This window comes from Lachancea lanzarotensis, scaffold LALA0S04, assembly GCF_000938715.1.
Source record: "Lachancea lanzarotensis genome assembly LALA0, scaffold LALA0S04, whole genome shotgun sequence".
Lineage (NCBI taxonomy): Eukaryota > Fungi > Ascomycota > Saccharomycetes > Saccharomycetales > Saccharomycetaceae > Lachancea > Lachancea lanzarotensis.
Window position 1 is genome coordinate 461021 of NW_019212882.1, and position 26027 is coordinate 487047.

At 43.9% G+C, this 26027-nt stretch overlaps 10 protein-coding genes and 2 non-coding genes across 12 annotated transcripts; 7 read left to right on the forward strand and 5 right to left on the reverse strand.

The window, feature by feature from the left end:
• Nucleotides 1-101: 101 nt before the first annotated feature.
• BUR2 (LALA0S04e05490g1_1) lies at nucleotides 102-1253 on the reverse strand (the record flags this gene model as incomplete). The annotated part of the gene is made up of 1 exon (XM_022772804.1): nucleotides 102-1253. The coding sequence occupies one exon, from the start codon at nucleotides 1251-1253 to the stop codon at nucleotides 102-104; it is 1152 nt and encodes a 383-aa protein (XP_022628232.1).
• Nucleotides 1254-1520: 267 nt separating this feature from the next.
• Nucleotides 1521-2801, reverse strand: MFB1 (LALA0S04e05512g1_1; the record flags this gene model as incomplete). Its single annotated transcript, XM_022772805.1, has 1 exon — nucleotides 1521-2801. One exon carries the CDS (start codon nucleotides 2799-2801, stop codon nucleotides 1521-1523), a length of 1281 nt encoding a protein of 426 aa, XP_022628233.1.
• A 999-nt stretch (nucleotides 2802-3800) lies between these two features.
• GTB1 (LALA0S04e05534g1_1) lies at nucleotides 3801-5798 on the forward strand (the record flags this gene model as incomplete). Its single annotated transcript, XM_022772806.1, has 1 exon — nucleotides 3801-5798. The coding sequence occupies one exon, from the start codon at nucleotides 3801-3803 to the stop codon at nucleotides 5796-5798; it is 1998 nt and encodes a 665-aa protein (XP_022628234.1).
• Nucleotides 5799-7181: 1383 nt separating this feature from the next.
• IFH1 (LALA0S04e05556g1_1) lies at nucleotides 7182-10124 on the forward strand (the record flags this gene model as incomplete). Its single annotated transcript, XM_022772807.1, has 1 exon — nucleotides 7182-10124. One exon carries the CDS (start codon nucleotides 7182-7184, stop codon nucleotides 10122-10124), a length of 2943 nt encoding a protein of 980 aa, XP_022628235.1.
• Nucleotides 10125-10750: 626 nt separating this feature from the next.
• Nucleotides 10751-13240, forward strand: UTP13 (LALA0S04e05578g1_1; the record flags this gene model as incomplete). The annotated part of the gene is made up of 1 exon (XM_022772808.1): nucleotides 10751-13240. The coding sequence occupies one exon, from the start codon at nucleotides 10751-10753 to the stop codon at nucleotides 13238-13240; it is 2490 nt and encodes an 829-aa protein (XP_022628236.1).
• Nucleotides 13241-13430: 190 nt separating this feature from the next.
• RSA3 (LALA0S04e05600g1_1) lies at nucleotides 13431-14039 on the forward strand (the record flags this gene model as incomplete). Its single annotated transcript, XM_022772809.1, has 1 exon — nucleotides 13431-14039. One exon carries the CDS (start codon nucleotides 13431-13433, stop codon nucleotides 14037-14039), a length of 609 nt encoding a protein of 202 aa, XP_022628237.1.
• Nucleotides 14040-14287: 248 nt separating this feature from the next.
• Nucleotides 14288-15193, reverse strand: CCC1 (LALA0S04e05622g1_1; the record flags this gene model as incomplete). The annotated part of the gene is made up of 1 exon (XM_022772811.1): nucleotides 14288-15193. One exon carries the CDS (start codon nucleotides 15191-15193, stop codon nucleotides 14288-14290), a length of 906 nt encoding a protein of 301 aa, XP_022628238.1.
• Nucleotides 15194-16831: 1638 nt separating this feature from the next.
• HTB1 (LALA0S04e05644g1_1) lies at nucleotides 16832-17230 on the reverse strand (the record flags this gene model as incomplete). The annotated part of the gene is made up of 1 exon (XM_022772812.1): nucleotides 16832-17230. One exon carries the CDS (start codon nucleotides 17228-17230, stop codon nucleotides 16832-16834), a length of 399 nt encoding a protein of 132 aa, XP_022628239.1.
• Nucleotides 17231-17884: 654 nt separating this feature from the next.
• On the forward strand, nucleotides 17885-18280 carry HTA1 (LALA0S04e05666g1_1; the record flags this gene model as incomplete). Its single annotated transcript, XM_022772813.1, has 1 exon — nucleotides 17885-18280. The coding sequence occupies one exon, from the start codon at nucleotides 17885-17887 to the stop codon at nucleotides 18278-18280; it is 396 nt and encodes a 131-aa protein (XP_022628240.1).
• Nucleotides 18281-18474: 194 nt separating this feature from the next.
• Nucleotides 18475-20574, reverse strand: MSC3 (LALA0S04e05688g1_1; the record flags this gene model as incomplete). The annotated part of the gene is made up of 1 exon (XM_022772814.1): nucleotides 18475-20574. The coding sequence occupies one exon, from the start codon at nucleotides 20572-20574 to the stop codon at nucleotides 18475-18477; it is 2100 nt and encodes a 699-aa protein (XP_022628241.1).
• Nucleotides 20575-20917: 343 nt separating this feature from the next.
• Nucleotides 20918-21007, forward strand: LALA0_S04e05710r. The gene is given in 2 exon segments: nucleotides 20918-20955; nucleotides 20971-21007. It is a non-coding gene; the product is annotated as a tRNA-Lys (tRNA).
• A 359-nt stretch (nucleotides 21008-21366) lies between these two features.
• Nucleotides 21367-21478, forward strand: LALA0_S04e05732r. The gene is made up of 2 exons: nucleotides 21367-21404; nucleotides 21433-21478. It is a non-coding gene; the product is annotated as a tRNA-Ser (tRNA).
• The last annotated feature ends 4549 nt before the right edge of the window (nucleotides 21479-26027 follow it).

Genomic DNA, 26027 nt, shown 5'->3' on the forward strand with positions numbered 1-26027 from the left:
CAACTTCCAGTATCCATCACTAAATCGTTAATGCATGATTATCTGTAAATTCACTTTTCAGTACTGTTCTTTGCATCAAGTCGAGCTTCGCTTAATCCTATTTACTGTTTTCTTCTTTTGGCAACATTTTCAGCATGATCTGCTTCAACTGGCCCTCGCTTTGAGTTCGCTTCACTTTGGGCTATTACTCTTGCTGAGAGATCTTTGACGCGTGTTTCTATACTTTTGAGTAAGTCATCCCGTACAATTCCGTCCTTAATGTCCTCATATACAAAGACACTGTCACTTTCCCGATCAGACTGAGTGACACTTTCGTCTTCATCAATAAGATCGTTCATCACATCTAGCGTCACTCGAAGCTTTTCTCCTTTATTACTTTTAAGATCGAAAAAGTTCTGCTCCAACACTCTATAATCGGACAATAGATCCACGAAAAGCTGCGGACTTGCTTTGATAGGAAATCGTTGAGAAAAGAAGTTCTTTGGAAATTTGAAGGATGGATTGCTGTTATTCTTGAACTGTAACCCACAAAACACCAGTGACAGTGCCGTAAAGGTAAAGCCATCGCAAAGTAGCGATACAGGCTGGGTGCCAGCTTGAATGATGAAATTCCTTGCTTCTTGGATAATTCCCGGAAGAGTTACTTTGAAATGCTCGTCCAAGTCAAAGTCTCTGTTATAACGGAAAAATCCGCTGAAGATCTCTTCGATGAGTTCTTTCGGATTATTCAAATTAAGATCAAATCCCAGTTGACACAGTATTTGTTTTTCGTACGCTACAAGCTTATCTCGGAGCTCCCATTTGAGTTTCTCCAGGTTTTGTCCGCTGCGGGCAGTGGGGATGTCTTTTAGTAGAAATTCACCAGTTGCTTTGACGTAAACATCGATAGGCCTGTTGTTCTCCACCGTCTTGCAAGCGGTCGCAAGTAATGCTTGTGATAAGTGAATGCATTCGATTGAATTTGGCGGCAGTCCGTAGACATACCAGTATCTGAAAAAGAGAATGCAAGCCGCTGTATATGTATGGTCAAAGAGCTTTAACTGCTTTTTCATAACATAAAAGTACATCAGGCACTTTTCCATTCTCCGTTTCATCTCTGTGGCCAAATGGGGATCGCTTCCCAGCCGGTCGACGATTTCTCTGCACGTATAAACCCATTTATTATGCGGTGTTCTGATCATATCCGGCCACAAGAGACGGGCATTAAAGCCCTCTGCAGTTGTAGCAGGTGATTTTGCAACAACTTGGGACATCTCAAAAACGGAAGAGCCGCTGAGTGATTCAATGGATTATGAATCTTATTTCGTTTGATGTTCATAGCTCAACTTGACCTACTTCGTTTCTATTATATAGTCGCATTGTGATCACTTTACACGTAAGTGAGCAAAAGCTTTGAATCGAATATAGTAGTCGAGAAAGCATACACTACCTAGCCTTGGCATCTTCAATATAGGTGATCTAGGATGCCAAGATTGTATATTGTTTCGTCATGAGTCGAGAAAACAAGTTCGTTATCGTCATTAAAGTTTTTCGTAAAATATCCTATTATCGTCCGTGATTTTGGCAACCAGTGTCCTTCTGTGAGGAGCCTGGTTATGCCGTCTTTGCTTGCCCTTCTTGCGTGTTGCATCTTGTTTGTTTTTGGCTGATGTAGCCAAATGCGCCTGGTACCTCGACAAGTATTCTTGCGAGCTTTTAGAAGCTTCAAGAGAAGGACGTAAAGAAAGAGAACTGCAATGTTCCAACTCTGTGTCGTAATCCTGTGATGACTTTTGTCGCAGCCTTCTGGACAACGTATTGTTTTCGTCTTCGTTCCTGCCAAGCACCAGTTCGTGATCTAGCTGTAGTTGTGTGTTTAAACGTTCAAAAAAATGCTTCTTGTCACTGACTTTGGTAGAGCGTTGCAGTTCTCTCAGATATTTGATTGACGAGCTCGAATCAGAGCCCTCGCCATCGGAGGCCGAGCTTGGCTGCTCTTCACTTTTAAAGACATCACAGTATGACCAGGTTAGATCTGATAGCTTAGGCACTTCCGAGAATAGAGAGCCCTCCGAGCTAGAGGCATGTGAGGAGCTCGGTGAGCTATCTTTTGAGTTCACCGCGTCCGGTTGAGTAGGTTCTGGGCTGTGTGGACGGCAAGTAGGGAGCTCGGGTGAGTATACAGTTGAGACCATCTCGACCACTCTGGCGGGGTTTTCGGGCCTTTCTGTAGGTTTTTCAGCAACAGGTATATGAGCATCTGGAACGTTTGACTGGTTTTCAAAGAGCCGGTGACTGTTTGTGGCGATCCGCTGGAAGCCCTGAAGTATTTTGAGATAGATCAGTCCTTCTTTGTCGGTGTGGTTCAGTTGTCTGGATAACCCATAGGGACCCCTCAGTTGCAGGTCTGTGGAAGAGCCCTCGTGGCAACCAGGACCACCGTCTTGTGCATCAAGAGAAGGAAATGTGTGAAATCGTTCCTGCTCTGTGAGCAATAGTGCATTTGTTCCTAAATTGAACCGTTTTTGCAAAGCACTGACTCCATCGACCACTGAAATGCCATGTGAGTCAATGTACTCCAGTAGACGCGGCTTTCCGTCAACAATATGCAGGAAATCGAAAAGCAGACGTCTCGTCCATTGAGAAGCAGCGCTTGAATTCTTGAAAGTCCTATGGTACGTGATACTTTCATTGCTCAGGATCCGCAGTGTCTTGGAGGTCTTTGCAACATTCTCAAGGTCCTGGAAAGGCAAGTAGAAGAGTATTTCCATTATGATGTGGAGTGGAAGGTCGGTCAATGATCGACTCTCACTACCGACCATCGTTAACTCACAATTTATTAACAAGTGACGCAAACCTGTCTCGAGTGGTCACTTATCAAAGCAGATTTCGAAGGCCAAATATCGTACCACTGTGCACTTCGAACACCGGTTATAGGGAAACCAAACACCGACTTGACTTACACTTTCTAGTGACTTCTTGAATTCGATGATTGATTAGAATCATCACTTCATCATAATATTGACTATTTTTCCAAAGTTTTTGATTGCCTGTTTGAGAAAAACTGACACCTTCCTAGGAATTACTGACATTGTTCTGAAATCTATAACATCGCACAGTCGTTGAGATACATCCATGCTTTGTGGTACGGCGCTGGAGGATTTGAGGCTTTTTAGTATGAGATAAACACTAGCTTTAGGCCCTATGAGCACTACTCTGTTTTTTATTCAAAGCTTAGTGTCATGGATTGAGGTAACGACGCCGAAAATGATCGATCGCCCCCGAGAGAAAGTTTATTGTGATAAGGATTTCCTGATGGAATAACATGCGTCGTTTGAGTTTTAGGTTTTGCAAGGTGCGAAACACTCGTACGATAAAATTGTCAGAATGACTATATCATCTAATTTCCGTGATTTCTGATGCTGTAAACAATAAACATTGACAGATCTAGTAACTTTTGAGTTTCTAAGTGATAATACTGTAATACCAGAAAGCTGATCCTCCACATTATTTGTTGTGTCACAACTTAATTTTCAAGTTACACTCCCGCTGAAATTGCATTGGCCTTAATCAAATGACAATCCGAGTAGTGTGTCATCTCATCGCTCCCTGAACCTTTCCGGTTTCACTCGCATCATGGCTCAGCAATTGTCAAGACTAGACTTTTCCGGCTTTGGTGTGTGGTGTGTAAACTTTGTTCTGAGTTGTTGTACTCGTACTCGTTCTACAACTTGATACAACTTAATTCCTTTGGCACGATCGATGGCCCTGCTGGACGGGGACTTCGCATTGCACCAGACAGTTCATAGTCGATTAACGAGATGTTGTCGTTGACTCATTATTTGCTCCTTTTATCTGCGATAAGAGAGTCAACGGCCTCTTTAAGGGGAGTCCCTGATGCTCTACGACACCTTTACAGTCCGTTAGAATCCGATCCAACTAAATGGGCCTGTTTGAGCGATCCCTCAATCGTTTTGAATTATTCTCAGATTAATGATGACTACTGTGACTGTCCTGATGGTTCAGATGAGCCCGGCACAAGTGCCTGTGGCTCATTGTCACGATTCTACTGTTCGAACGAAGGTTTCGCTTCGAGATTCATATCTGGATTCAAAGTCGACGACGGCGTGTGCGATTGTTGCGATTGTTCCGACGAGGAATCCAGCAGTACTTTATCCGGTTACAGCTGTAGTCAATTGAATCATGAGTTTGATGATCTGTTGAAGCAGGAGACTGGTAGGCATCGACGTGGTGTTCTGGCCCTTCAAGACATGGAAAGCAAGTCTCTTCCAAAGGCTCAAGAAGAAGAAGCCACGGACGCAGAAACAACTGTCAAGCAGACCGAGGCTGACTATGCTTCAAGTAATGAAAAATACAAGACCTGCATTTCAGACTTGGCAGCCGCACGGAATCTTTATAACGACAAGTTGCAGCGCGAAAATCCTCTAATGCTTCGCTTGGAGCAAATTGGCATTACTCAATTATCTTCCTCCATTGTCGAGATATTTACCCAGGCAGAATTGTATTCAAACACTTACCATGAACTCGTGGAAATTTTGAAGACCCTCGAGGACACCTACAACGAAAATCTAAATGACGACATTGTCAATCAGAATGTGCAGAAGTTTAGTGAATACATGCGGAACAGCGCCGAGATAGGAAGCGTCAGTGGCACTTTTGATCGCACTCAGCGGGATCAAATTACCAGCTACTTCAATGAAGAGCTACCCAGTATGATTCTTCAAGGATCCAGTCGCCTGCCGCCAAAAGCGATAGAGGGCAAATGTTCTATGGCCAAAACTTTGGTGGAAATTAAGATTGAGTATTGCCAGAGGATGCATGAGGTTCTTCGGAACCTGACCACAATTATGGACGATGTGTCAACTAACTACAACGTCAATTTTCAAGACGCGGGGGTCAGAAATGCTGTCAGAAGCTACAGAGAGTTTTTGACCAAGAAATCATTTGTCTTCGAACCATTGAGTATTCCCACCGATGTCCGAGGAAGGCTACAAGATGTGGAGGTGTTGGTCAAAACCGTCTCGTCGGAGCTCCTTACTCCTTCATGGGAGGAAGAAAAGTCGTTTCAATCGGTCCTAAGGGGTTTTGTTTTCAAAGTGAAGAATGCCTTCGCCAACCAAAAAACGGAGCTGCAGTCACTCAAATCAAAAATCGGTGCCCTGGAACAAACGTGTACAACGCTAAGAAAAGAGTACAGAGCGAAAGCTGCACAGTTAAGACAGCTGAGGAAAGAATACTCAGAGGAAAAAAATGTTCAAGCAAGTGATCTCACGAATAAAAAAATGGGAAATCTTTTAGCTACAGTATCCCCTAGTTGTGCTGAAGAAAAAATCGATGAGTACATTTACCAAATATGTTACAACAGTCAAGATGGCGTGATTATCCAGCAGGAGGATAAGGCCGGAGGTAAACAGGTAGTAATAGGTCGTTTTGACTCGCACCAAGTTGACCCCAAAACAGCGTCGGATCGATACGCTGGAGAATTGGCGATAAAACATTCCGAGACTGATCTGATTGCTCATTTGGAAAGCGATTTGGCTAACTACGAAACCGAGTTGCTGATGGGGAATTTGCCGCAAATAAACAACGGGCTGTTCTTACAGTATTCTAACGGTGACAAATGTTGGAATGGCCCTCAGAGATCTGCTCGGGTGTATTTCAAGTGCGACGAGCACTTCAAAATTCATGGCGTACAAGAACTCACCAGATGTCAGTACGCCTTCGATGTAAGTGGACCTTTGGGCTGTAACACCGACTTCGTTTTCACAGCACCCGAGTGGCTTGAATCACAAAACTAAACATGAAGTAAGGCATGGGTAAAGAAGGAAGTTTGGGGGGGCCTTATGCGCTCAGCAATCGTTGCACTCAAAATTTCCGCGATTTCTATCCAAGAGACGACAGTATGTTTCGTTTTCTGGATGGCAAATACTCGTGACTTCAAAGGCGTTTAATTGTCGCACTGGACGAAATTTAGCCGCCCATGGTATATTAAATATTTCCCCAGCACATAAGTAAACTTAAACCACTGGACAACACATAAAATCATAGTTTAAACCGTTTTCCCGTCGTTGAGCAAGTTGTTGAAACTTTGTTCTCAGCGCATGGGTGAGTGATGAACGTAATAACATACGCTTCGTTTCGGAGACGGCTAAGGCTCCTCAAGACCTCTAACATTGAAGATATACAGTATGGTATAAAAATGAGATATTTGAAGGATTAGTTTTACACATCCCAAACGATACCAAAGAAATTGAACTCCCAAATTTTCAGTTGTTATCTTGGTGTCAGATCCATTAGCGTCATTTTCGTTGTACGGAAATTCGGATGCTGACCTATTCTGCTTTCTCACTTCTTGTCACCCAAAAACCCCATTTCGGGGATCGAAGGTTAGTTCAAACGGGACAAAAGTATTTCAGAAAGTGGAGTCTCGTTTTGTTAAATACCTTATCTGGTATTTGTACGTTCCTGAACGAAATTTCCAGCACTTGAAGTTTCTTTTGAGTGATCCCGCATGGTACTTTTATTGACATCACATCTAAATGGTTCTCGAGCTGTGATTACACCCTATGGGAGCCGAGATCAAGCCGATGATGCTAACGGATCAACTGCAAATCCCAGCGTTCCCTTTTTCTCTCCCCCAAAGGAACAATACTAGTCATCATGGACCCCTCTGCCCCTTCAAATGATAGCTTCGCTTCGTCAACTCCCTTCTTTTCTCGATTGGTGCTTCAATTTTACCCGCCCAACTTATCAGCTGCCTTTTTGGAAAGTGGTGTTTCATCCTAAATCTGCGCAACCTTGATGACTTTCCAAAAAAGAAAAAAATCGAGATGAGAAGAGATGATTTCCTAACTAAAAATTTTAGCGAAGAGCCCTATTTTGAATAGCAGAAAGAACAACAAGCGAAGCAAAAGAGCACACTCGACATCTCAAAACTCAACTCACTGGTACGTGTTTGAAGTAGTTTGTTTGGTTCGGTGGAAAAGAGACACAGGAAAAGCGATCATTATAGGTTATTATAGTGGTGTTTTTCGGAAAGCGGGAAACCTTTCGGATACAGCGATTCAGGGAGACCTGGGACTTAGTGCGTATAACGCTGGCCAGCCAACACTCGGATTACAGAGAGTTGATTTTATCATTGTTTGGTTACAGGGCCAAATTGGCTGAAAAGCAACACAGAAATGGCCGGGAAGAGCCCCATGAAAACAGGTGCTGTGGCAGGCAAACAGCCGTCAAATCTGAATTCTTTGAAAAACCGAAATAGAGGCGGTAAATCGGCACCTGCACTTGCACATTCGACGCACAATGCAAGACCAAGGCGATTCAGTCTTATATACTCATCGGACTCGTCGCTGAGTGCTCTCTCAGATGTGGAAAATAACCGGAAAATGAGCTTCAAGAACCCCAAAATGAGCAAGAAATCCAAACGGGGTGTAAGTAACGAGATGGGTAAGAATGGTAAACTGATACCACAAAACCCAGTAGACTCAAACAGTGGATTTTCCTCCGAAAATGGTGCCATAGACGACGAAAGTGACAGCACCGGAAGCAATAATAATAGCAGTAGCGACGACGACGACAAGGAGGACGATGATGCGGACGATGGAAATAACGTAGCATCTAGCTCTACATCAAGCTCTGACGACGATGACGTTGACTTTGTCAAGCTCAGCGCAGAGAGAAAGAAAAGGGCCATGCGGGCCATGGGCGCTTTGAAGCGAGGCAAGTCACCAAAGAAAAGTGATGTCTCTTCGAAAAACATCAGTGAGAGTTTGAATAAAGATCGAAAGGACGACAAAGACAGCTCGAGTGAGGAAAGCTCGTGCGAAGATCCAATGGCATTCAGCTTCAAGAACGATGGCGGTATCAAGTTTGGCAAAAGTCCCAAAGAAGCAGCGAGCGATGAAGATTTAGGTGAAGAGGTCAATGAAAGCTCCTCCTCCATGAAGCATGTTTTGCCCAGCGAGAATAATGCTGTCGACAGATTGAATGTACCGCAGATATCCGAAAGCGAAGAATCTGACTACGAAATAGACCCTGACGCCTACCTCAAAAGTATACAACATGATGAGGAAGATATAGTGGGAATGGAAAATGGCATGGATACTGGAGAAGACGATGTTCCTCTTTTGGATGAAGAGGAAAATCATATTGTAATGGAGCTCGAGAATGATGACGAGCTTTCATTCAACGGTAGCATTCATGAAGAAGGTGAGGACCCCGTAGAAGCTGGAGCTGAAGGCGGCAAAGGAGCAAGGTTCAGCAGTCAGGCTTATAGCGAATACAATGACGAAGATGAGGACGAAAATATGAGCGACTTTGATGAACCTTTCTATGAAGACCCCAAGTTCGCAAATCTTTACTACTGTGCAGGAAGTGATCAGCCTCTTTCTCTCAGCACGTCTCTCCCACTGATACTGGATGACGAAAAGCGGAGAACCCTGGATAAGAAGCAAACCAAGAAAAGGGAACGAGAAGAGTTGATCAGACGTCGAAAGCTTTCCAAGAAGCTAGATAAAGAGCGTAGACAGCGTTCTGCGGCTACCGACTTGGATAACGAGGAGTATCTTTTTGGCGTGTATTTCAAAAGCGACGAAGAAAAGAGAAATATTGAAGGTATTGAATCATCACTACGTCAGCTAGGTTCAGCGGCTGCTTCTGAAACTGATTATTCAAGCGACGAAGAGTATGAAAACATTCTTCTCGACATCGCCAATATTCCTACCGACGAAGAAAGCCTTTCCTCTTTCGTAAATGGTGGAAAGGCTGATGATGGTGGAGAGAATGATGGCGACGACGATGATGAGGATGATGACGACGAAGTGGATGACGCTAGCATGTCTAACGTCTTTATAGATATCGACGATCTGGATCCAGACTCCTTTTACTTCCAGTACGATAGTTCTGAAGACGAAATTATGGATTTTGACGCGCAACGAGACCAGAAAGCGGAATCAGGAAAAATTTCGGAACCAGACGACAAGAACTATGTGGAAACCGTCGTCTACATCGATGGTGAATCGACTGATGAGGATGAAACACTGCCACCACCTGATACCCGAAACAAGAAGATTGGTTCCAAAGCTAAAGAAGTTGTCAGCGCCAATGTTGTGGGCTTGAAGCCACCAAAGCTGGGAACCTGGGAGACAGATGACAAACCCTTTAGTATCATTGATGGGCTGTCCACGAAATCGCTATACCCACTTTTGCAAGAGCAACAACTTCTTGGACAGCATGTCGTACAGCAGCAACCGATGTCGGCTAGTGAACTCAGCGCTGCTGGAGAAAAGGAAGAACTAACGCTTAATGAACTTTTGAATATGAGTGAACTTGACGATGAAGATGAAGCGAGTGGCACTGCGAACAACGAGGTTGCTGCTTCAGAATGGTATGATAAACCAAAGGTCCCATTGTCCGCGTTTAGGAACAAAGGTGTTGACGTCAGCCATGACGAAGAGTATATGCTCCCAGTTTTTTCTGCCAGAAAGGTTCCAATTGGCTACGTGGGCAGTGAAAGGACTAGACGCAAAATCGATCGGATGAAACTAATTCAGAAGAAAAAAAGCGAGGAACGTCGAAAATTGAAGAAGAAGAAAAAGCTTCTGAAACTCAGAAGAGAGCGGGATAGGCTTGAGAAGGAGAGACTTTCGGAAGTTGCTGCATCTAGCGAAGCCGGTGGAGTTGAGGGAGAACCCACAACGCCATTGAAATTGGAAGACAGGGTTGCTGGCTCAGAAAAACCATTTGAAGATGGAACAGTCTCTAATATCGACGCCGCGAATAAGTCCATGGACGCCATGGACTTGGACGACATTCACAATCTTCTCGCCAACACAGAGAATGATCTGGTACCTCACGCGGGTCAGGACGGCGACCGCTTAGATGCCACGGACGCCGATATTTTGGCCACTTTAACGGCTCCCGTGGACGTGCATTCTGTGGACGAAAACCAAATCACGACGGGCGCTGCGTGGAGAAGACGTCAAAGTGTCGTTGAAGCTGCTGCTGAGAATCTGCGTTTCACCAAGAGTGGTCTGTTCAGCGAAAGTGCACTAGCAGATCTCGAAGAGATAATTGGTGGTTCTGGCAATTCGGTCATTGAGTTTAGCGATGTTTTGCAATGAGGGCCGCGGGGGTCAAATCATTCGACATTCTAACAATCTTGCATGTACAGTCGACGATATCGATTGTTTTGGTGTGTAAGCCAACTGGGTGTTATTTTTGAAAGAGGAGCAATCAATAGATTTCGGTGCTCCAGCGTGCGGTGGTAGAATTTTACTAAGGACAAGATCTACGTAACAGGTAATAAAAAAGTTTAAATACATTGACCATCGAACTCTGAGCTCTGACTGTCGGGAAAGATGTGTAGCCATGACACTTTGAATGAAGCAAAAGTCTCTGAGAAAGCCTAGACCCAGAGTAATCGTCATTGTGGACCTAACATGATGGCATATGTTTGGCGTCTCACTTCAATCGGGAGAAAATATCGAAACTACTTACAGAAGTTTGAACACTCTGGGCAATTTTGGAAAGGTTGTGGTGAAGGTATCAGTAAGGCAGAGGGACCTGTTGACTCTTCTAGATACCTTTCATACTCGTCATGTGATATCTTTAAAGTGTTATGTCATCTTGAACGCCTCCGTCATCGAGCCATTTGAAAAACTTTATTAGATCTCAAGGTCCTGTCAAGCTCATCGCTTCGATGTTCACCTTGCATATCCTAACGAGGTAGCCGCTCTAGTTTGCTAAAATGGATTTGAAAAGCCGGTATACAAACTGTGAACTGCGGCCATTCTATGCTGGCAGCGGTGCAGTCGCTTCCGTCTCAGATAATGGACAGCTTCTTGCAACTTCTGTAGTCGATGAGGTGATCATCACAGAGCTAGGTTCTACAAAGCGAGAGCTGCACAAAATAGAGAACGGTGACGAGCAGGAAATAACGGCTTTGCAGCTCACTCCTGATGGGAACTTTTTGGCATTTATGTCACAGGCTCAACTTCTGCGAGTATACGACTTGAATGCCAAACAGGTGATAAGATCAATGAAAATTTCTTCACCAGTGTACGTGATGGATTGCGACGACAGTTCTACTCTAGTGGCTCTCGGCGGTACTGATGGTAGTGTCACCGTTGTGGACATTGAGAATGGTTATGTCACTCATTCGTTCAAGGGCCATGGTGGAACCATATCCAGCGTGAAATTTTATGGAGAGCTCAACAGCGCCACATGGAGACTAGCCTCAGGTGATACCAACGGTATGGTGAAAGTATGGGACTTGGTACGCAGGAACTGTCTGTACACGATGCAAGAGCATACAGCCGCCGTGAGAGGGCTTGATCTCAGATTGCCTGAATCATCAGAAAATGGTGCTCTGGAACTGTTGTCTGGAGGAAGAGATGATATCGTGCACTTGCACCAACTCGGGCCCGGCAAAAAAGTCAAGTTGCAGAAGTCCATTCCTGTGAGTCAACAAATTGAAGCTTGTGGGTTTGTTCAGGTACCTGGCCATGAGGACACCATCTATACTGCAGGAGGCGACGCAGTGTTTCAATTAATTTCTCTAGACTCTGGAGCCGTGATAAAAAAGACCAATAAGCCAAAAGAAGAATTGTTTATAATAGGAGTCCTACCAATTTTTCAAGGGCTCAAGGCCTATCTGGTCTTGTCAGACCAAACTTTATTTTTGACTGATCTTGAAACATCGCTCGAGGCTCCTGGAGAAAACATAGTCATCACCCAAAAAATCGCTGGTAATCATGGGACTGTTGCCGATATGAGATTTGTAGGGCCTGGGCTGGATCTGCTAGCTTTGGCGACTAATTCTCCAGCTCTCAGAATCGTGCCCACGAATGGCTTTTTCTCTCGCCAAAATGGTATCGAAAGAGATGTTGATCGTGTTCAAGATGGCTCGAGTTCTGCAGAAAAAGGCCAGAGTCTGCCATTGGAGGTCGAAATTTATGAAGGACATACTGATTTACTGAATGCACTGGACTCTACGGAGGACGGGAAATGGCTAGCAACTTGTTCAAAAGATAATACCGCCATAGTATGGAGACTCAATTCAAAATCCGAAAAATTCGAGCTGTATGCCCGGTTTATCGGTCATGCAGGTCCGGTAACTGCTGTGGGTTTACCCAATGTTGTGAGCAAAGATTGGCCACCCTTCTTAATAACTGCATCAAATGATTTGACAATAAAAAAATGGGCCATTCCAAAGCCTTGTGATGACGATGGTACCCATATCATCAAAGCATCCGAATATACACGAAGGGCTCACGAAAAAGACATAAACGCATTATCGATTTCACCTAACGACTCCGTTTTTGCCACGGCCTCTTACGATAAAACCTGCAAGGTCTGGGATGTGGACAGTGGCGAGCTTCAAGGTACATTGGCTAGTCACAAGCGTGGTCTCTGGGACGTTTCATTTTGTCAATACGACAAACTTTTGGCGACTGCGTCTGGTGATAAAACTGTGAAAATTTGGTCACTGGAGTCATTTTCCGTGCAGAAGACGCTTGAGGGACATACAAATGCAGTTCAAAGATGTTCATTCATCAATAAGAATAAACAAGTTATAACGACCGGTGCCGATGGTCTGATCAAGATATGGGATCTTTCTACCGGTGAATGTATTCGTACTTTAGATGCTCATGATAACAGAATATGGGCTCTCAGCGTGCTGGAAGATGGAGAGGAGTTTGCCACAGCCGATGCTGACGGTGTGTTTCAGTTTTGGAAGGACAACAGCGAAGAGGAAGCAAAAGAAAATTTGGAGAACGAGAAACTGAGAATCACCCAAGAGCAATCTTTACAAAACTACCTTTCCCAAGGAGACTGGACAAATGCATTTTTATTGGCGATGACGCTAGATCATCCTATGCGTTTATATCGGGTGCTAGACAGCAGTTCTCAAGCGCAGAACTCAAAATCCACTCATGTCTTCAACGAAGAGCTGGATAAAGTTATTGGCGGTCTTGAGGATGAGCAAGTGCTCACACTACTAAAACGAAGCAGAGATTGGAATACAAATGCCAAGACACATTCGGTGGCCCAGAAAGTTATTCGTTGCGTGTTAATGAATCACAACATAGCTGCTCTTAGTGACATACCAGGCATTATGAACATCATCGATGCAATCATACCATACACAGAAAGGCATTTCACGCGAGTCGATGACCTAGTCGAGCAAAGCTATATCTTGGATTACTCCTTGGTAGAAATGGATAAGCTTATGTAGATAGCGGTCTGTAGTTCAACTCTGCTGACAGGTCATTGTGACATTATCCTGACGCCAAGTGCTATACGTAATTTGGCGAACATCTGAAAAATTTAGTATAGTGATAATGATCAAGATCGACATGCGATGAGCTAGCTCTATATCTGAAAACTAGTGTAGTAGCCGTTACTGTGAGTTGCATTGATCAGAAATGGGTTTGGACAATCAAGTTGTTGCGAAAGGCTCCAGCAAAAAAACCAGAAGAAGTAAGAAAAGAAGAACTGCTGAGGTCTCTGATTCCGACTCTTCTTCATCTTCCTTTTCCGCATCAGAAAGCGAATCGGAGCAGAGGGAAAATGCAAGTGGTGCAGCTGCTGATGGAGATGCAGACGATGCAGTGGACCTTGAAGAATTGGATATTGAGCTCTCCGATGTGGAAACTTCACAACATGACGGCTTGCGCCAGAATCAGGACGAAAGCATGGATACAGCAACCCGCGAGGCCTTGAATGGCATCTCATTGACGACAACAGAGCTTTCAAGGAGCTCTCGTAAAAATGTGAACAATATAGATTTGGCTAAAATTCAGCTAACCCTCCAGGAAGCCCAAAAGAAGGTCTCGAATGCTAAAGACCAGGGACAATTGAAAAATGCCTACTTGGGTGTCTTATTCAATCATTATGGTGAAGACGTCAACTCACTCCGGGAAGCGTCGGATTTCACTCCCAAATCACTGGTGCTTTTGGCAAATGTATTGAAGGATGGCGGCCAGATTTTCGACATAGACACGCTGAGAGCAGTAGTAGAGTCTGAGCAGTAAATAAAGCAGCGGTTCGATACCTCGGTGTGTCGTGAGTTGTACCAGCATTGAATTTATTTGTAATTATGTAATATACAGCATCTCGAAGATGAAATGGATAGGAGGAAACGATCGAAATGCGTTGAACTAAGATGAGAACAATCCATTGCGGATCTCTCTCTCTATCTCTCTCTCTAAAAAGAACCTCCAAAAGAGCTTTCGAACATTTCGAAAACTCCCTTCGAGCTCTATCATATCGTTCGTTTCCTTCATTGATCGATGACTTTAACCATGAACCAAGCAGCACCGGCCGCCATGCCTCCAACCGCAAACATTTGCGCACCTTCACTTATTTTTCTACCAACGGTGCAGGTGTCTCCCATGGATATGCTTGCTTTAACAAACCCGAACCAGAACAGCGTTATTGACATCAATATTATGGAAACCAGAAGTGCGGAGCCAACTTTTTCCAAAAAGAAATATGGAACCAATGGCACAAATCCGCCAGCGAAATAACCCCCACCGATCGTGAGCGCGCTTACAAGTTGACGATTTTCTGCCGGTTCGTCAAGTCCCCTTCCATATCTGATGATAAAGTCTACCATGAGTTCTGGGGTTTTCTGTAGGTCCTTAATGAAAGACACAATTGTTTCGTCGGAAAAGTTCGGATTGATTTCCAAAAGAATGTCTTCGATTTCATGGTTTATCAAATTCGTGTTGTTGTAAAACTTGCGTTTTTCTTGGCTAACCTCTGCATGGTAATAGTCCGATTCGCTTTTGGCACCCAAGTATCCACCGAGACCCATGGAAATGGCTCCGGAAACTAGTTCTGCGAAACCACCGGTGATGACCAGTTTGGAGTCTCCGAGAGATGACAAGCCTGCCGTCAAAGCGAAGGGAACAGTAAGACCATCGCTGAGCCCTATAATCAGGTCACTCATCAGACGTGGATCGATAGATCCGAAAAGTCCACCGCGGCGTTCCTGACGTTTGTCTTCGAGGTTCCCACGCTCTTCGTCACTTGTGCTTGCAGAATTATAGGACCTATCGGCATCACCAGTCCGCGAATGAGAATGAGAATGAGAGTTACTGTCGTTCGTCAACAAAGGAGTGCGTTGCGAATCTCCTCCGGAAACCAATTTGGCGACTGCGTTTTTGATGGCTACAATTGACATCTTTTAGGGATGATTTGACCAAAGTTTCGATTTTTTTTTTTAGGTGCGATGTGGTAGATCTTGACCGGTGCGTTTGGTGTGGTAAAAACGCTAGCTCCGAAAAACGGAGAACTGGGTAACAGAAGCAGTAGTTTCTGAAAACAGGGCCGTAGATATCCGTCTTGTATAAATTCCTTTTGGAATTTTCTCGTTGTCGGGTTTACTTTCCACAAAGTCGTCTAATTAGCCAAAACCCAAACCGTAAAACGGTGGAAAATTGTCGGATTTTTTCGCTTGGAAATTTTTCCAAGAGATGCGCTATCCTGATTCAATACGCGATAGTCGTTTGTTGATCACAAACAGCAGAAGCTCTAGTTTACACAGCTCCGGAAGTTCATTGAAGGTTCTTTCAAAACCATATTTAAAGGTTAGCCAATTTCCTCCTGGTAACAATATTGAGAATCTGAGGCTGGGAGGTGCACTTGTACGAACCAATCACAAGCGTTTTCATTAGTAAAAGGCTCAAGCTAACGATTAGCCAGTAGATTGTAGCACTAGATGTACGCTGTGCGAAATTAGTGTAATTTCGTGCTCTTATTGGGCTCTTTGAGATGTCTTTAAGCTTTACAAAAATCAAAGTGTTATTTTAGACGGGGAAATGTGCCGATTTTGAGATTCAAAATGTCGGTACATGATGGGCGAGTATGGAAAAGCGATAAGTAAAATGTATGCTCTATTAGGTTGTTTCGGTATGTATCTGAGATAGCTTTTTGTTTGGTATTGTTGTGTGTTTAATGTTATAGTAGGTATTTGGTGTATTGGATATTATTTGAAATATTATCAAGGTCAGTGTTAAGGTACAATACCAAACACATTTGGTGTGAAACATAGTTGGGAAGTGAGATGAGAGGGTGGGAATGAGTATTTCGAGTCTGTGACTAACGTAAGTTTAAATCAGCTGTCATGAACTGGTGTCATGTCTTGAACGTAAAGAGTGGACGACACATACGTGGATAGTGATAAACGAAGAGATATCCTAGACGGACAAGACCAGACCGGTCTTTTAGAAGGACAGATCTATAGCCATGAGTGGCCAGTTTGAGTGGCCTTCATTCAGAACCAGCTGTCCTGTGACAAAAAGGCGGAACGAGACAGAGAGGTATGATTACACCGACGTCACACAGACGACACACACGTACAGTGTGACCAATGGCCATTTAATAACAGACATCTACAGTGGGTAAGTCATTTGAAGATGTCTTGTCTGCGTCTTGCGATGGTGGTAAAGAAAGCTGGGATCATTTCTCTGAGAATCGAGGTTCTCCAAAGTACTAGCGATGACTGCTTGATAACACTCAAATGTTCTAGCGACCACAGGCCCATTTAACACTATCACTAGCATCATGAATGTTTGAAATCGATCCTACGCTGTAAATGTGCGATTTGGTACTTCATCACTTCAGTTTACCCCCCTCCAAAATCCGCGACACCCGTCAAAGGACCCCACTCTGTAGACCGGGTCTGCTTCAATACTCCATTCCCAGGCTTTAATTCTCATATTCCCATTACTATTATACAAATCTTATATTCTGAAATACCATGGTCTTTTTCAACAGACCAGTGTCATTCGTCAGCTTGGATCCAGCGCGCTGCGTTTGTTTAGGCCTGGGTGGACGAAGAGTACTTGGTGACGGCTCTGGTACCTTCAGACACCGCGTGCTTGGCCAACTCACCGGGTAGAATCAATCTCACGGCGGTTTGGATTTCTCTAGCGGAAATGGTCGACTTCTTGTTGTAAGCGGCCAACTTGGAGGCTTCAGTGGCGATTCTTTCGAAGATATCGTTGACGAATGAGTTCAAAATCGACATCGATTTCTGCGAGATACCGGTGTCTGGATGTGTTTGCTTCAACACTTTGTAGATGTACGACGAGTAGGTCTCCTTTCTGACCTTGACTCTCTTTTTGTTGGAGTCGGCAGAAGAAGCGGTCTTCTTGGCGGCTGGTTTCTTCTCAGCTGGGGCTTTGGAGGCTGGCTTCTTTTCGGCTTTGGCAGACATTTCTTGTGTTGGTGTGTGTGTGTTTTGTATTGAGTAGCGACTAAAGACTTTTTGTGCTATTCTTTCCCTGGTATTCTCACTTCCCTGCCCTTATATACAATTTTCCCATCGCCAAACGCCACTCTACGCGGTCCTTTCGCAACACGTCCTAGTTGGCCATTAATTATTCAATTTCCATAGGCCCAGTTTGTTCGCACGATGTCTGTTCTCAAGCGCGAAAACCTCGGTCCGCCTACGTCCCATAAATTAATTTTTTCACAAAAATTTACCCGTTTCGGAAGCGACCACGCTTGCCCGCAATAGAGCTGACGATCGCGTTCTCTACAAATATATTTTTTTGGCACCTGAAACGAGCACTATATTGGCGTTCCAGAGTATTCGCGACACATGCGAACAAACAGGACCGGACCACGTCTAAAAGTTAGTGGCACTAGTAATGAAGCCCCATCGTCAAGGGGTAACAACAGCAATAGTCTGGTCTGTGGCAACACAGTTCGTGATACATTTCTTAAAGAACTGATACCAGAGAAAAAATGTATATAAGGGACGCTGAATTGGGGATTTTCAGCAATACTGTTTGAACATTTAGAGCTTAACAGTTATCTAAAGGTTAGTAACAACTACAACACAATACAACAACTACACAATACTACAATGTCAGGAAAAGGAGGTAAAGCTGGAGCCGCCGCTAAGGCATCTCAATCTAGATCGGCCAAGGCCGGTTTGACTTTCCCAGTCGGTAGAGTGCACAGACTTTTGAGAAGAGGAAACTACGCCCAAAGAGTGGGTTCTGGTGCACCAGTGTACTTGACCGCCGTTTTGGAATATTTGGCTGCCGAAATCTTGGAATTGGCCGGTAACGCCGCCAGAGACAACAAGAAGACCAGAATTATCCCTCGTCACTTGCAGTTGGCCATCAGAAACGATGACGAATTGAACAAGCTACTGGGTAACGTTACAATCGCACAAGGTGGTGTTTTGCCAAACATCCACCAAAACCTGCTTCCAAAGAAGTCCGGAAAGCCAGAAAAGGCCTCTCAGGAGCTATAAAAAACGTTTGGAAAACGGCAACAACAACAATGATGATGACTAGCACTTTTATAGGTTGTTTTCTGCAGGTTTGGGGGCTTTAACAAGACGGTTTTTTGATCAACTGTCATGAAAAAAAGCTGCTGTGGAGACTAGTTTTTGTATATTAGGAGAACAGATGTTATGGTAATAATGATTTGTGAAGTTTAAAGATACTAGTGGTTTTGTTTCGTCTTCCGGCTGGATCGTTTGAATAGTTTTTGCAGAAAATTTGGTTTCTTTGTAGAGCTTTGGGAAGTTTTGACCGTGGTGGCTTCCGGCACTTCGTTGATGCTCCCACCAGCCGGTTTCGGTTGTTGTAACTCTTGTCTTTTGCCTGCTAAAGATCCCCGCACGCTTTGTCTGGAGAAATTGGCCTGTGAGCTGGACACTGACGACGCAAGCGTGGAAGCTTTCGGCTGCGTCTGGTTTTCGTGAGTAGCCGGTAGGGACAGCTGTTCTTCAGGTTCCATACCTGTGGACGTGAGCGGAACGGGCGGCGTTTCAATCTGGTCTGAACGTGCAGTTTGGAAATCTGTGCTGGCAAGCGGTCCGTCCAGATTGGTGACTGGTAAAACCTCGGATTCTTGAGACTCCACTTCTAATACTTCGGGTGGAGCGGGACGCGCAATACCTGGCACATCTCTTTCCACAGACACAGACCTTTGTACCGACATCACACCGTTTTCAATTGCTCCAGGTACAGCCTCAGTGTTTGCAGGAGAATCGGTCCCTGGCTCCACAACGGAGTTGACCTTATCATGAAACTGATCTTCTCTCAAAACCGCTCGTTTCTCCAGATTTGCATCCATTGCGACTGACTGTCTATCGTTGTTCGGCTGAGAAACTTCTCGGCTAGCGCCAGATTCAGATCTGGTTCCAGCCCCGGGCCGTTTCCCATTTTTGTTCTGGTAGCCGTAGTTTTCTTGACTGAATTGGGCTACCTTGTTGAAAAAGTTTTTGACTTTTGAACCGGAGCCAGCGGGTCTTGTGTTCACATCTTCAGCAGGTCTTGTATGCGCATCTTCAGCGGGTGTTGTATACGCATCTTTAGCTTTTGGAGCTTCTCTTAGAGTATCGTTTTGCGCATCAGTAGTGCTCATCTGTGTTGGTGGAGCCGTCTCACCAGCCAAATACTTCTCGCGAGCTAGTTGCACAGCTTTTAGGTGGATTTCTTCGTTGGTCATCGAATGTCCTTTCGTCGAATTGTGCGTGGTAGTTGGTGGCTGACCTCTTAGCGTTGTTCTTGTCTTCTCAGACGATCTGTAGTCGGGTACCATTGCGCTTTCGGGCTGGGCTTGCTTTTGAGCCAGCATTTTGAGCGAAAAACTCCGACGCTTTTTCCTCTCTTCAGGTATCACAGCTGGAGGAGCTTCGCGCAAAGAACTCATCCTTGCAGGAGCCTGAGGGCTTGCATAGCCGTCGACTTTTTCTGCGTCGCTTCCAGTTTCGCCGTAGACTTTTTTGCGTGCGGCAATCAGGGCCTTAGCGTAAATTTCCTGCTCCGTTAGCACCTTTTTAGGCTTTTCCTGCTGCTTCGTTACGGCCACTTTTTTAAACGGCTGTTTTTCCTGTCTTCTGACCTTACGAGGTAGTGTTGTGGGGAGACGATTTTCTGGCGATTGGCGTTGCGGCAAATAGTCAATCGCATCACTAAAACTGGCATCGTCGATATCGATGTTATTATCGTCGTCCTCATTGTCTTCCTCCCTGAGCGTGTCAGAAACCCTGTTATTCAGATGATGATCGTAGTTGGAATCCAGGTCATGTGACAGGTCGGTAGTGAACTCATTAAAATGTCTGTCAGAGTCCTGGGCTGGCCCCAAGGGTTTTGAGTTGGTGGTAGTTGTAGTGGTTTCCACGTATTCGTAGCCGTTAACGCGACGTACAGTTTTCTTGGTGATTGAGTGCGTTCTACCACTGAAGTCCCGAACTTCTGTAGTATGCACAGTCACCATAGAATTGCTCCGGGACGATGGTATTCCCGGGGCGGACGATACAGGTCGTTGACTCTGTGTTCTGTTGGTGAGAGACCCGACTCTTTCGCTTTTCCCGTTGTGCCGCAGACTATGGCTGCGGTGATTAGCTGTTTCGGGTCTTGCATGTACCGGGTTTCTGGAGTGCACTAATGACTGACTTCTCCCACCAGTAGAAGCTGCAGCTGCAGCAGCTGAAAGTCTGAACCCGGTGTCATTTTCGTTCTTGTTTTGATAGTGGTAGTCGTACCGCGACAAGTCCGGCACCCTGCTAGGCTTCTTGTTGATCCCAAGACCCATTGAAAGATGTGTATTTGACGTTGTCAAAGGGTTGGGCATCTGGCATATCGGTGAGTATTGATATGTTATTTATATCATATGTATATAGTTAAGTGTGAAAAGTTTCGGGGAAACCACGTGACCCAGTGAAAGGGTGGTATAGTAAACATGTTTACAGTGTTCTGTGACTTTCCAGTGAATATGGTCCCTGTATGTTGGAAATATGAGCTGCATATTGTATGAGTTCTTTTGAGGAATCGAACATTCTTGCGCGTTTGGTGTGCTTCATTACTAAGTATTCTGTATGTGCTGCTCAAATTCATACAGTATATCCTCAAAATTTTTCTTGCCGGGCAGCAACTCGTCCTTGTTAGCTCAGTTGGTAGAGCGTTCGGCTTTTAAGCACCGCTTGCAAGGAACCGAAATGTCAGGGGTTCGAGCCCCCTATGAGGAGTTGTTATTTTTTTTGGGGCGGACGGTAAGGTCGATATTTTTTCCCCCTCATCATATGCAGGATGCATTGTAATGGAGTCAGTTGCATATATAGCACAAACACACCTGTGTTATGTTGTAGGGCTACTTCTATCAATCCTTTTACTGTATCCTTCTGCACTTCGGCTGTGCTAGAGAGTTTTGTTGTACAACACACCAGTCTTTCCAGTCGCTTTTAGAGATAACTTATGCTGCCCTCCAAATTTTCTAAGTCATCAACAGGCTCCGTTTGGCGCAGTCGGTTGGATACACTTCGATTGCCTGGGTTCGAAACTCAATGGTAATAGAAGAAGAATGAAGTGAATCATCACTTTCTACGATGTCAGTTTGGCCGAGTGGTTAAGGCGATAGACTCGAATCAATTGTCCTCTCTGAGAACAAGTTTGCAATCTATTGGGCTCTGCCCGCATCGGTTCAAATCCGATAGCTGACGATTATTTTTTTGTTGCTCTTCTTCGTTTTTCAAATGGTTGTGGCATTTATTTTCGTTTGGGACTGGAGTCGAGTTGTTTCGGTGAACAAACTATTTCAGACCACGGGTATTTCGCTCTGCTGAGAACAGGTCTGAACCATTTATTCTTATGGCTTAAAAGTTTATTCTTTTCATACTGCAATTGGTGTCTAGAAAAAGGGTCTTGTAGCTTGGCCATACTATCCCATTTTCTTCATGTAATTAGGCTAGAACTGTCGGGGGACAGATATAGCCTTCAACAGTCGGAACCTCTGTCTATCTGGCGTCAGATCAGTGATAAAGTGATTACATACACGTGTTACAACGACAGCGACAGAATAGACAAGATATCCAAAGAAGCTAGAACTACTACTGATCTAACAGGAACAACGTTGATTGAGCCAGGTGGTAGCACTTGTAATTGACCATATAGTTCTTAGATTCATTCCCGCCATTTCCACCTGGAATGCCTGTTAATTTTTACATCCGTCAGCGATAAAAATATCGAGGCTCGACTACGTCGGCAGTGTTCGAGTTGTTAATCTGCTTCGTTTGCTCAGTCATGATTTACTATAAGTGAATGGTTATGGTTATGGATTTTACTTATCTCTCTAAGGTTCTTTTGGTTATAAGTTTGGTACATCCTGTTTGACCAAACTACGGATGTTTAAACGATTTTTGGAGCAACAATAGCAAAAAGTAGGTAACGTTCTAGTACTCAGTCATGAGTAAGAATCGCTAAATAAAAGTCCTGAATCGCTTGCAAATTCTGCATAGAGCTGACGTATGGTTGCTTTACGGTTGGTATATTTCACCTTAGCGCTTAGTATGTCATTTTAGACTAAAATATCATTTTCTTATTACGCAATTGGCACTATCCCATATAGTCGAGCAATCCCAACAAAAACAGTTCCAAAAATTTGTATAAAGAGGGACGTTTTTGTTGGAATTGATGGACTATTTGGGATAGTGTCAATTGCGTAACCAGAGAGTGTAAGTGTCGGAACCTCTGTCTGTCTAGCGTCAGATCCATGACAAAGTGATCACAAACACGTGACACGATGACAGCGTCAGAAACAACAAGATATTCAAAGAACCTAGAACAACCAACGATCTAACAAGAATGACGTCGATTGGACCAAGTGGCACCATCTAAAGTGATCGTATAGCTCCTAGATCAGACCATTTACGCAAATTGCACCCGGAATCTTGAAGATTTTTTCACCTGTTAACGACGGAGCATTTTCGGGAATTTGTAGAAGAAGGGACGTCTTACGCACTATATAAGCGCATCCCACTTATACTAAATAAACCACGGAGAGATAACTCTAACTCCGTAAAACAATAGTTTACACCTTTCAATAATGGACAGAATCACCCAGGATATGGGACGTTTATCGTGCAACGACACTCCAGAGACAGAGTCTCAACACGAGTATAAACAGTTCNCCAGAGACAGAGTCTCAACACGAGTATAAACAAGATCCATGTCGCAATGATCCCATCGCGTGACTCTGTGACAGCGACATAATTAGGTGAAATGATTGAAGGGAACATACGTAGCTCCTGCTCGCACGGACACAGTGAAATTGTTTAACAGGCAGCTGTGCGCACCCACGACCGACTACTTACAAACTATCTGTTCATGTTTATACTCGTGTTGAGACTTTTTCTCTGGAGTGTCGTTCCACGAGAAACGCTCAATATCTTGGGTAACCATCCACTATAGTAAGATGCTAACTACCGTTTTATTAACTTTAGAGTTATCTCGCCGTAATGTATTTAGCGTAATTAGAGTGAGCCTGTGGGGCCTATAAAACTATTGAGGCTTGACTACGTCAGCAGTGTCTGAGTTATTGATCTGCTTAATTTGCTCGGTCATAATTTGTTCTCTGTTGAATAGTAATGGTCTATAGGATCTATTTATCTCTCCGTGGTTTATTTAGTATAAGTGGGATGCGCTTATATAGTGCGTAAGACGTCCCTTCTTCTACAAATTCCCGAAAATGCTCCGTCGTTAACAGGTGAAAAAATCTTCAAGATTCCGGGTGCAATTTGCGTAAATGGTCTGATCTAGGAGCTATACGATCACTTTAGATGGTGCCACTTGGTCCAATCGACGTCATTCTTGTTAGATCGTTGGTTGTTCTAGGTTCTTTGAATATCTTGTTGTTTCTGACGCTGTCATCGTGTCACGTGTTTGTGATCACTTTGTCATGGATCTGACGCTAGACAGACAGAGGTTCCGACAGATCTGACGCCAGAATTGGCAATGAATACGTTTTGAAGGTCGTTTATATGTAGCTTTCACAACCACCTTGCGAGATAACTAGTGCATGGGTAATCTCATTCGATGGTTTCCATGTGCATCTTGAATCCCGTCGTCGGCAAGCAGCAGAACGGGGACAAATCTTTCTGGCGTCAGTTTCATCTTCAGATGATTTATTCCACGTGATACGACGACAGCGACACAAATGAAACTGTCATCGGTGAAATATTGCTCATCTAACAAGTATGCAGCAACCAAGGACTTGGTGAGATCTGATCTGATATGGTCTAAATTATTGTAATCATAGCCAGGCTCGCGTGAAAGCGTTTCACGTTCAGCGACACGCAAGACATGGAATTATTCTCAGAGATTTTCATGTTGATGTAAAATTGTCCCTGACAACACGAGAGAGGGAAAGCAGTGAGCTGTAGTGCCACGTAAATGGGGAATTAGTTCAGGGCTTTACCTGTCTACTAATCAAAGCTAAAAGGAGCAGATTTTTTGAACAGTACCAAACCTTTTTTACGGACTTTTTTTTCTGTTGAAAAGATAACAGATCACTAGATTATGGCAGTGGGCCGATAAGTGTGAGCTCAATCCCTGAATAACATTGCCTTGGTCGAGAATTCCAACAGAATCTTTAGCATCTCATGAACATACTTTCGGTCCAACCAAGTAAATCAACTTTTTGAAGTGAAATTGTTGTCTATGTTAGTGATGGTGCTCAGTCTTGAGGTGTGTGAGCAGAGAATACGTTTGTTTGTTTATTTTGCTTTCCTCTATCATAAGTGTAAGCATATCTCTCCGTCATTTGATTACGGTGGGGGAAGCGCTCTTGTAGCTTACATAAAACTCTTTGGAATAATTCCGCACCGATGGAGGTGAAATGTTTCCCTCAGTACCTGTGGACGTTCTACCGATCATACTCTTTTTATGCTATACTAACGAAGTCTGCGGTGCCATCTGGGGTTCACGGCTGGAAAATACGGCAGTTTCAGTGAAATGTTTTCAATTCTGGCGCTGTCATTATACCATACGCATGTGATCACTTTGTAACGAATATGACGCTAGACAGACATAGGTTTGGAAAATTCGATACACCACTCACTATTTTTTTAACGATACACATCTCTCCAAATTTCACTCATTGTTAACGAGTCGTTTGTAGTTCAAATAAACATGCTCTGTGATGCATTTCCGGGTTTCATTCGTGCATAGTACAATGGGTGAAGTCTTTAATTGAAGTATGATGACGACTAAACAATTTTTTTTGCAGTGCCACCACCTGGTGCTATGATGTGTGGACTTTAGTAACTCAAAGTGAATTTCCATTTCCTGTGACGCTGTCATCTGTCACGTGACGAGTGTTTATTTGATAAGAAATGTGACCAATCGACTTGAGAAGAGAACCTGAGACGACCACAATGTAAAAATGAAGTTTGACCGATATGACGTCTAATACAAATTTCATTGGCCGCTGGTTATGCCACATTTCTTTGTTTGAGTCTTTTGTCACGTGACTTGGCTAGGACTGTGACACTACGGTCACCAAAAACCAAGGATACACTAATTTAAACTACGGGCACATATTACTAGTGCTTAATACAACATGTAAAATTAAGCTCTGATCTTAGCGATTGTGCACATCCCACTTTGCAGCTGGGGAAAACAATACCAAAGGTACGAGGTGTTTTGCGTGCAAATTCTAGTGCTAAAGTCCCGATTTTTAGAACAAAGTTTCAGTACGATCCAGTAAGTTCGAGTTTTTACTAGTGCAAACTATATTGTGTCGTACGAATCTACCTCTGTCGTCTACATATCCTAAACAGGTAATTCACAAAATTATTTGAGCATTATTGACGATTTGTGGATATGTGATTTTCTGACCGTCATGGTAATTTACCTGTGTACGTGTGCGACAACCATATATTCCTTTGCATTTTTACTACTGGAAAACCATCTTCTTTAACAAACCAGAACTGCTGGAAAACTCAAGAGAAAAGGTCTTCCTGTATACACTTTGTTGGCTCGTTAGAAGTAACTAATAAGATAAATCTCAAAGTCATTAACGACGTTTCGAGCCGAATTGGGAAATTCGTGTACAATGTGATTAAGTTCTCCCGTGTTCAATTATGCGTATAGAAATATATCACTATCTATTAGCAGAAACTGATCCTCCGAAGATTCGTAAGCTAAGCACCATTCGTAGCACCAGCAGCCTCTCAATATGTCGATATTTATAACCGTTATTGTACGATGTAC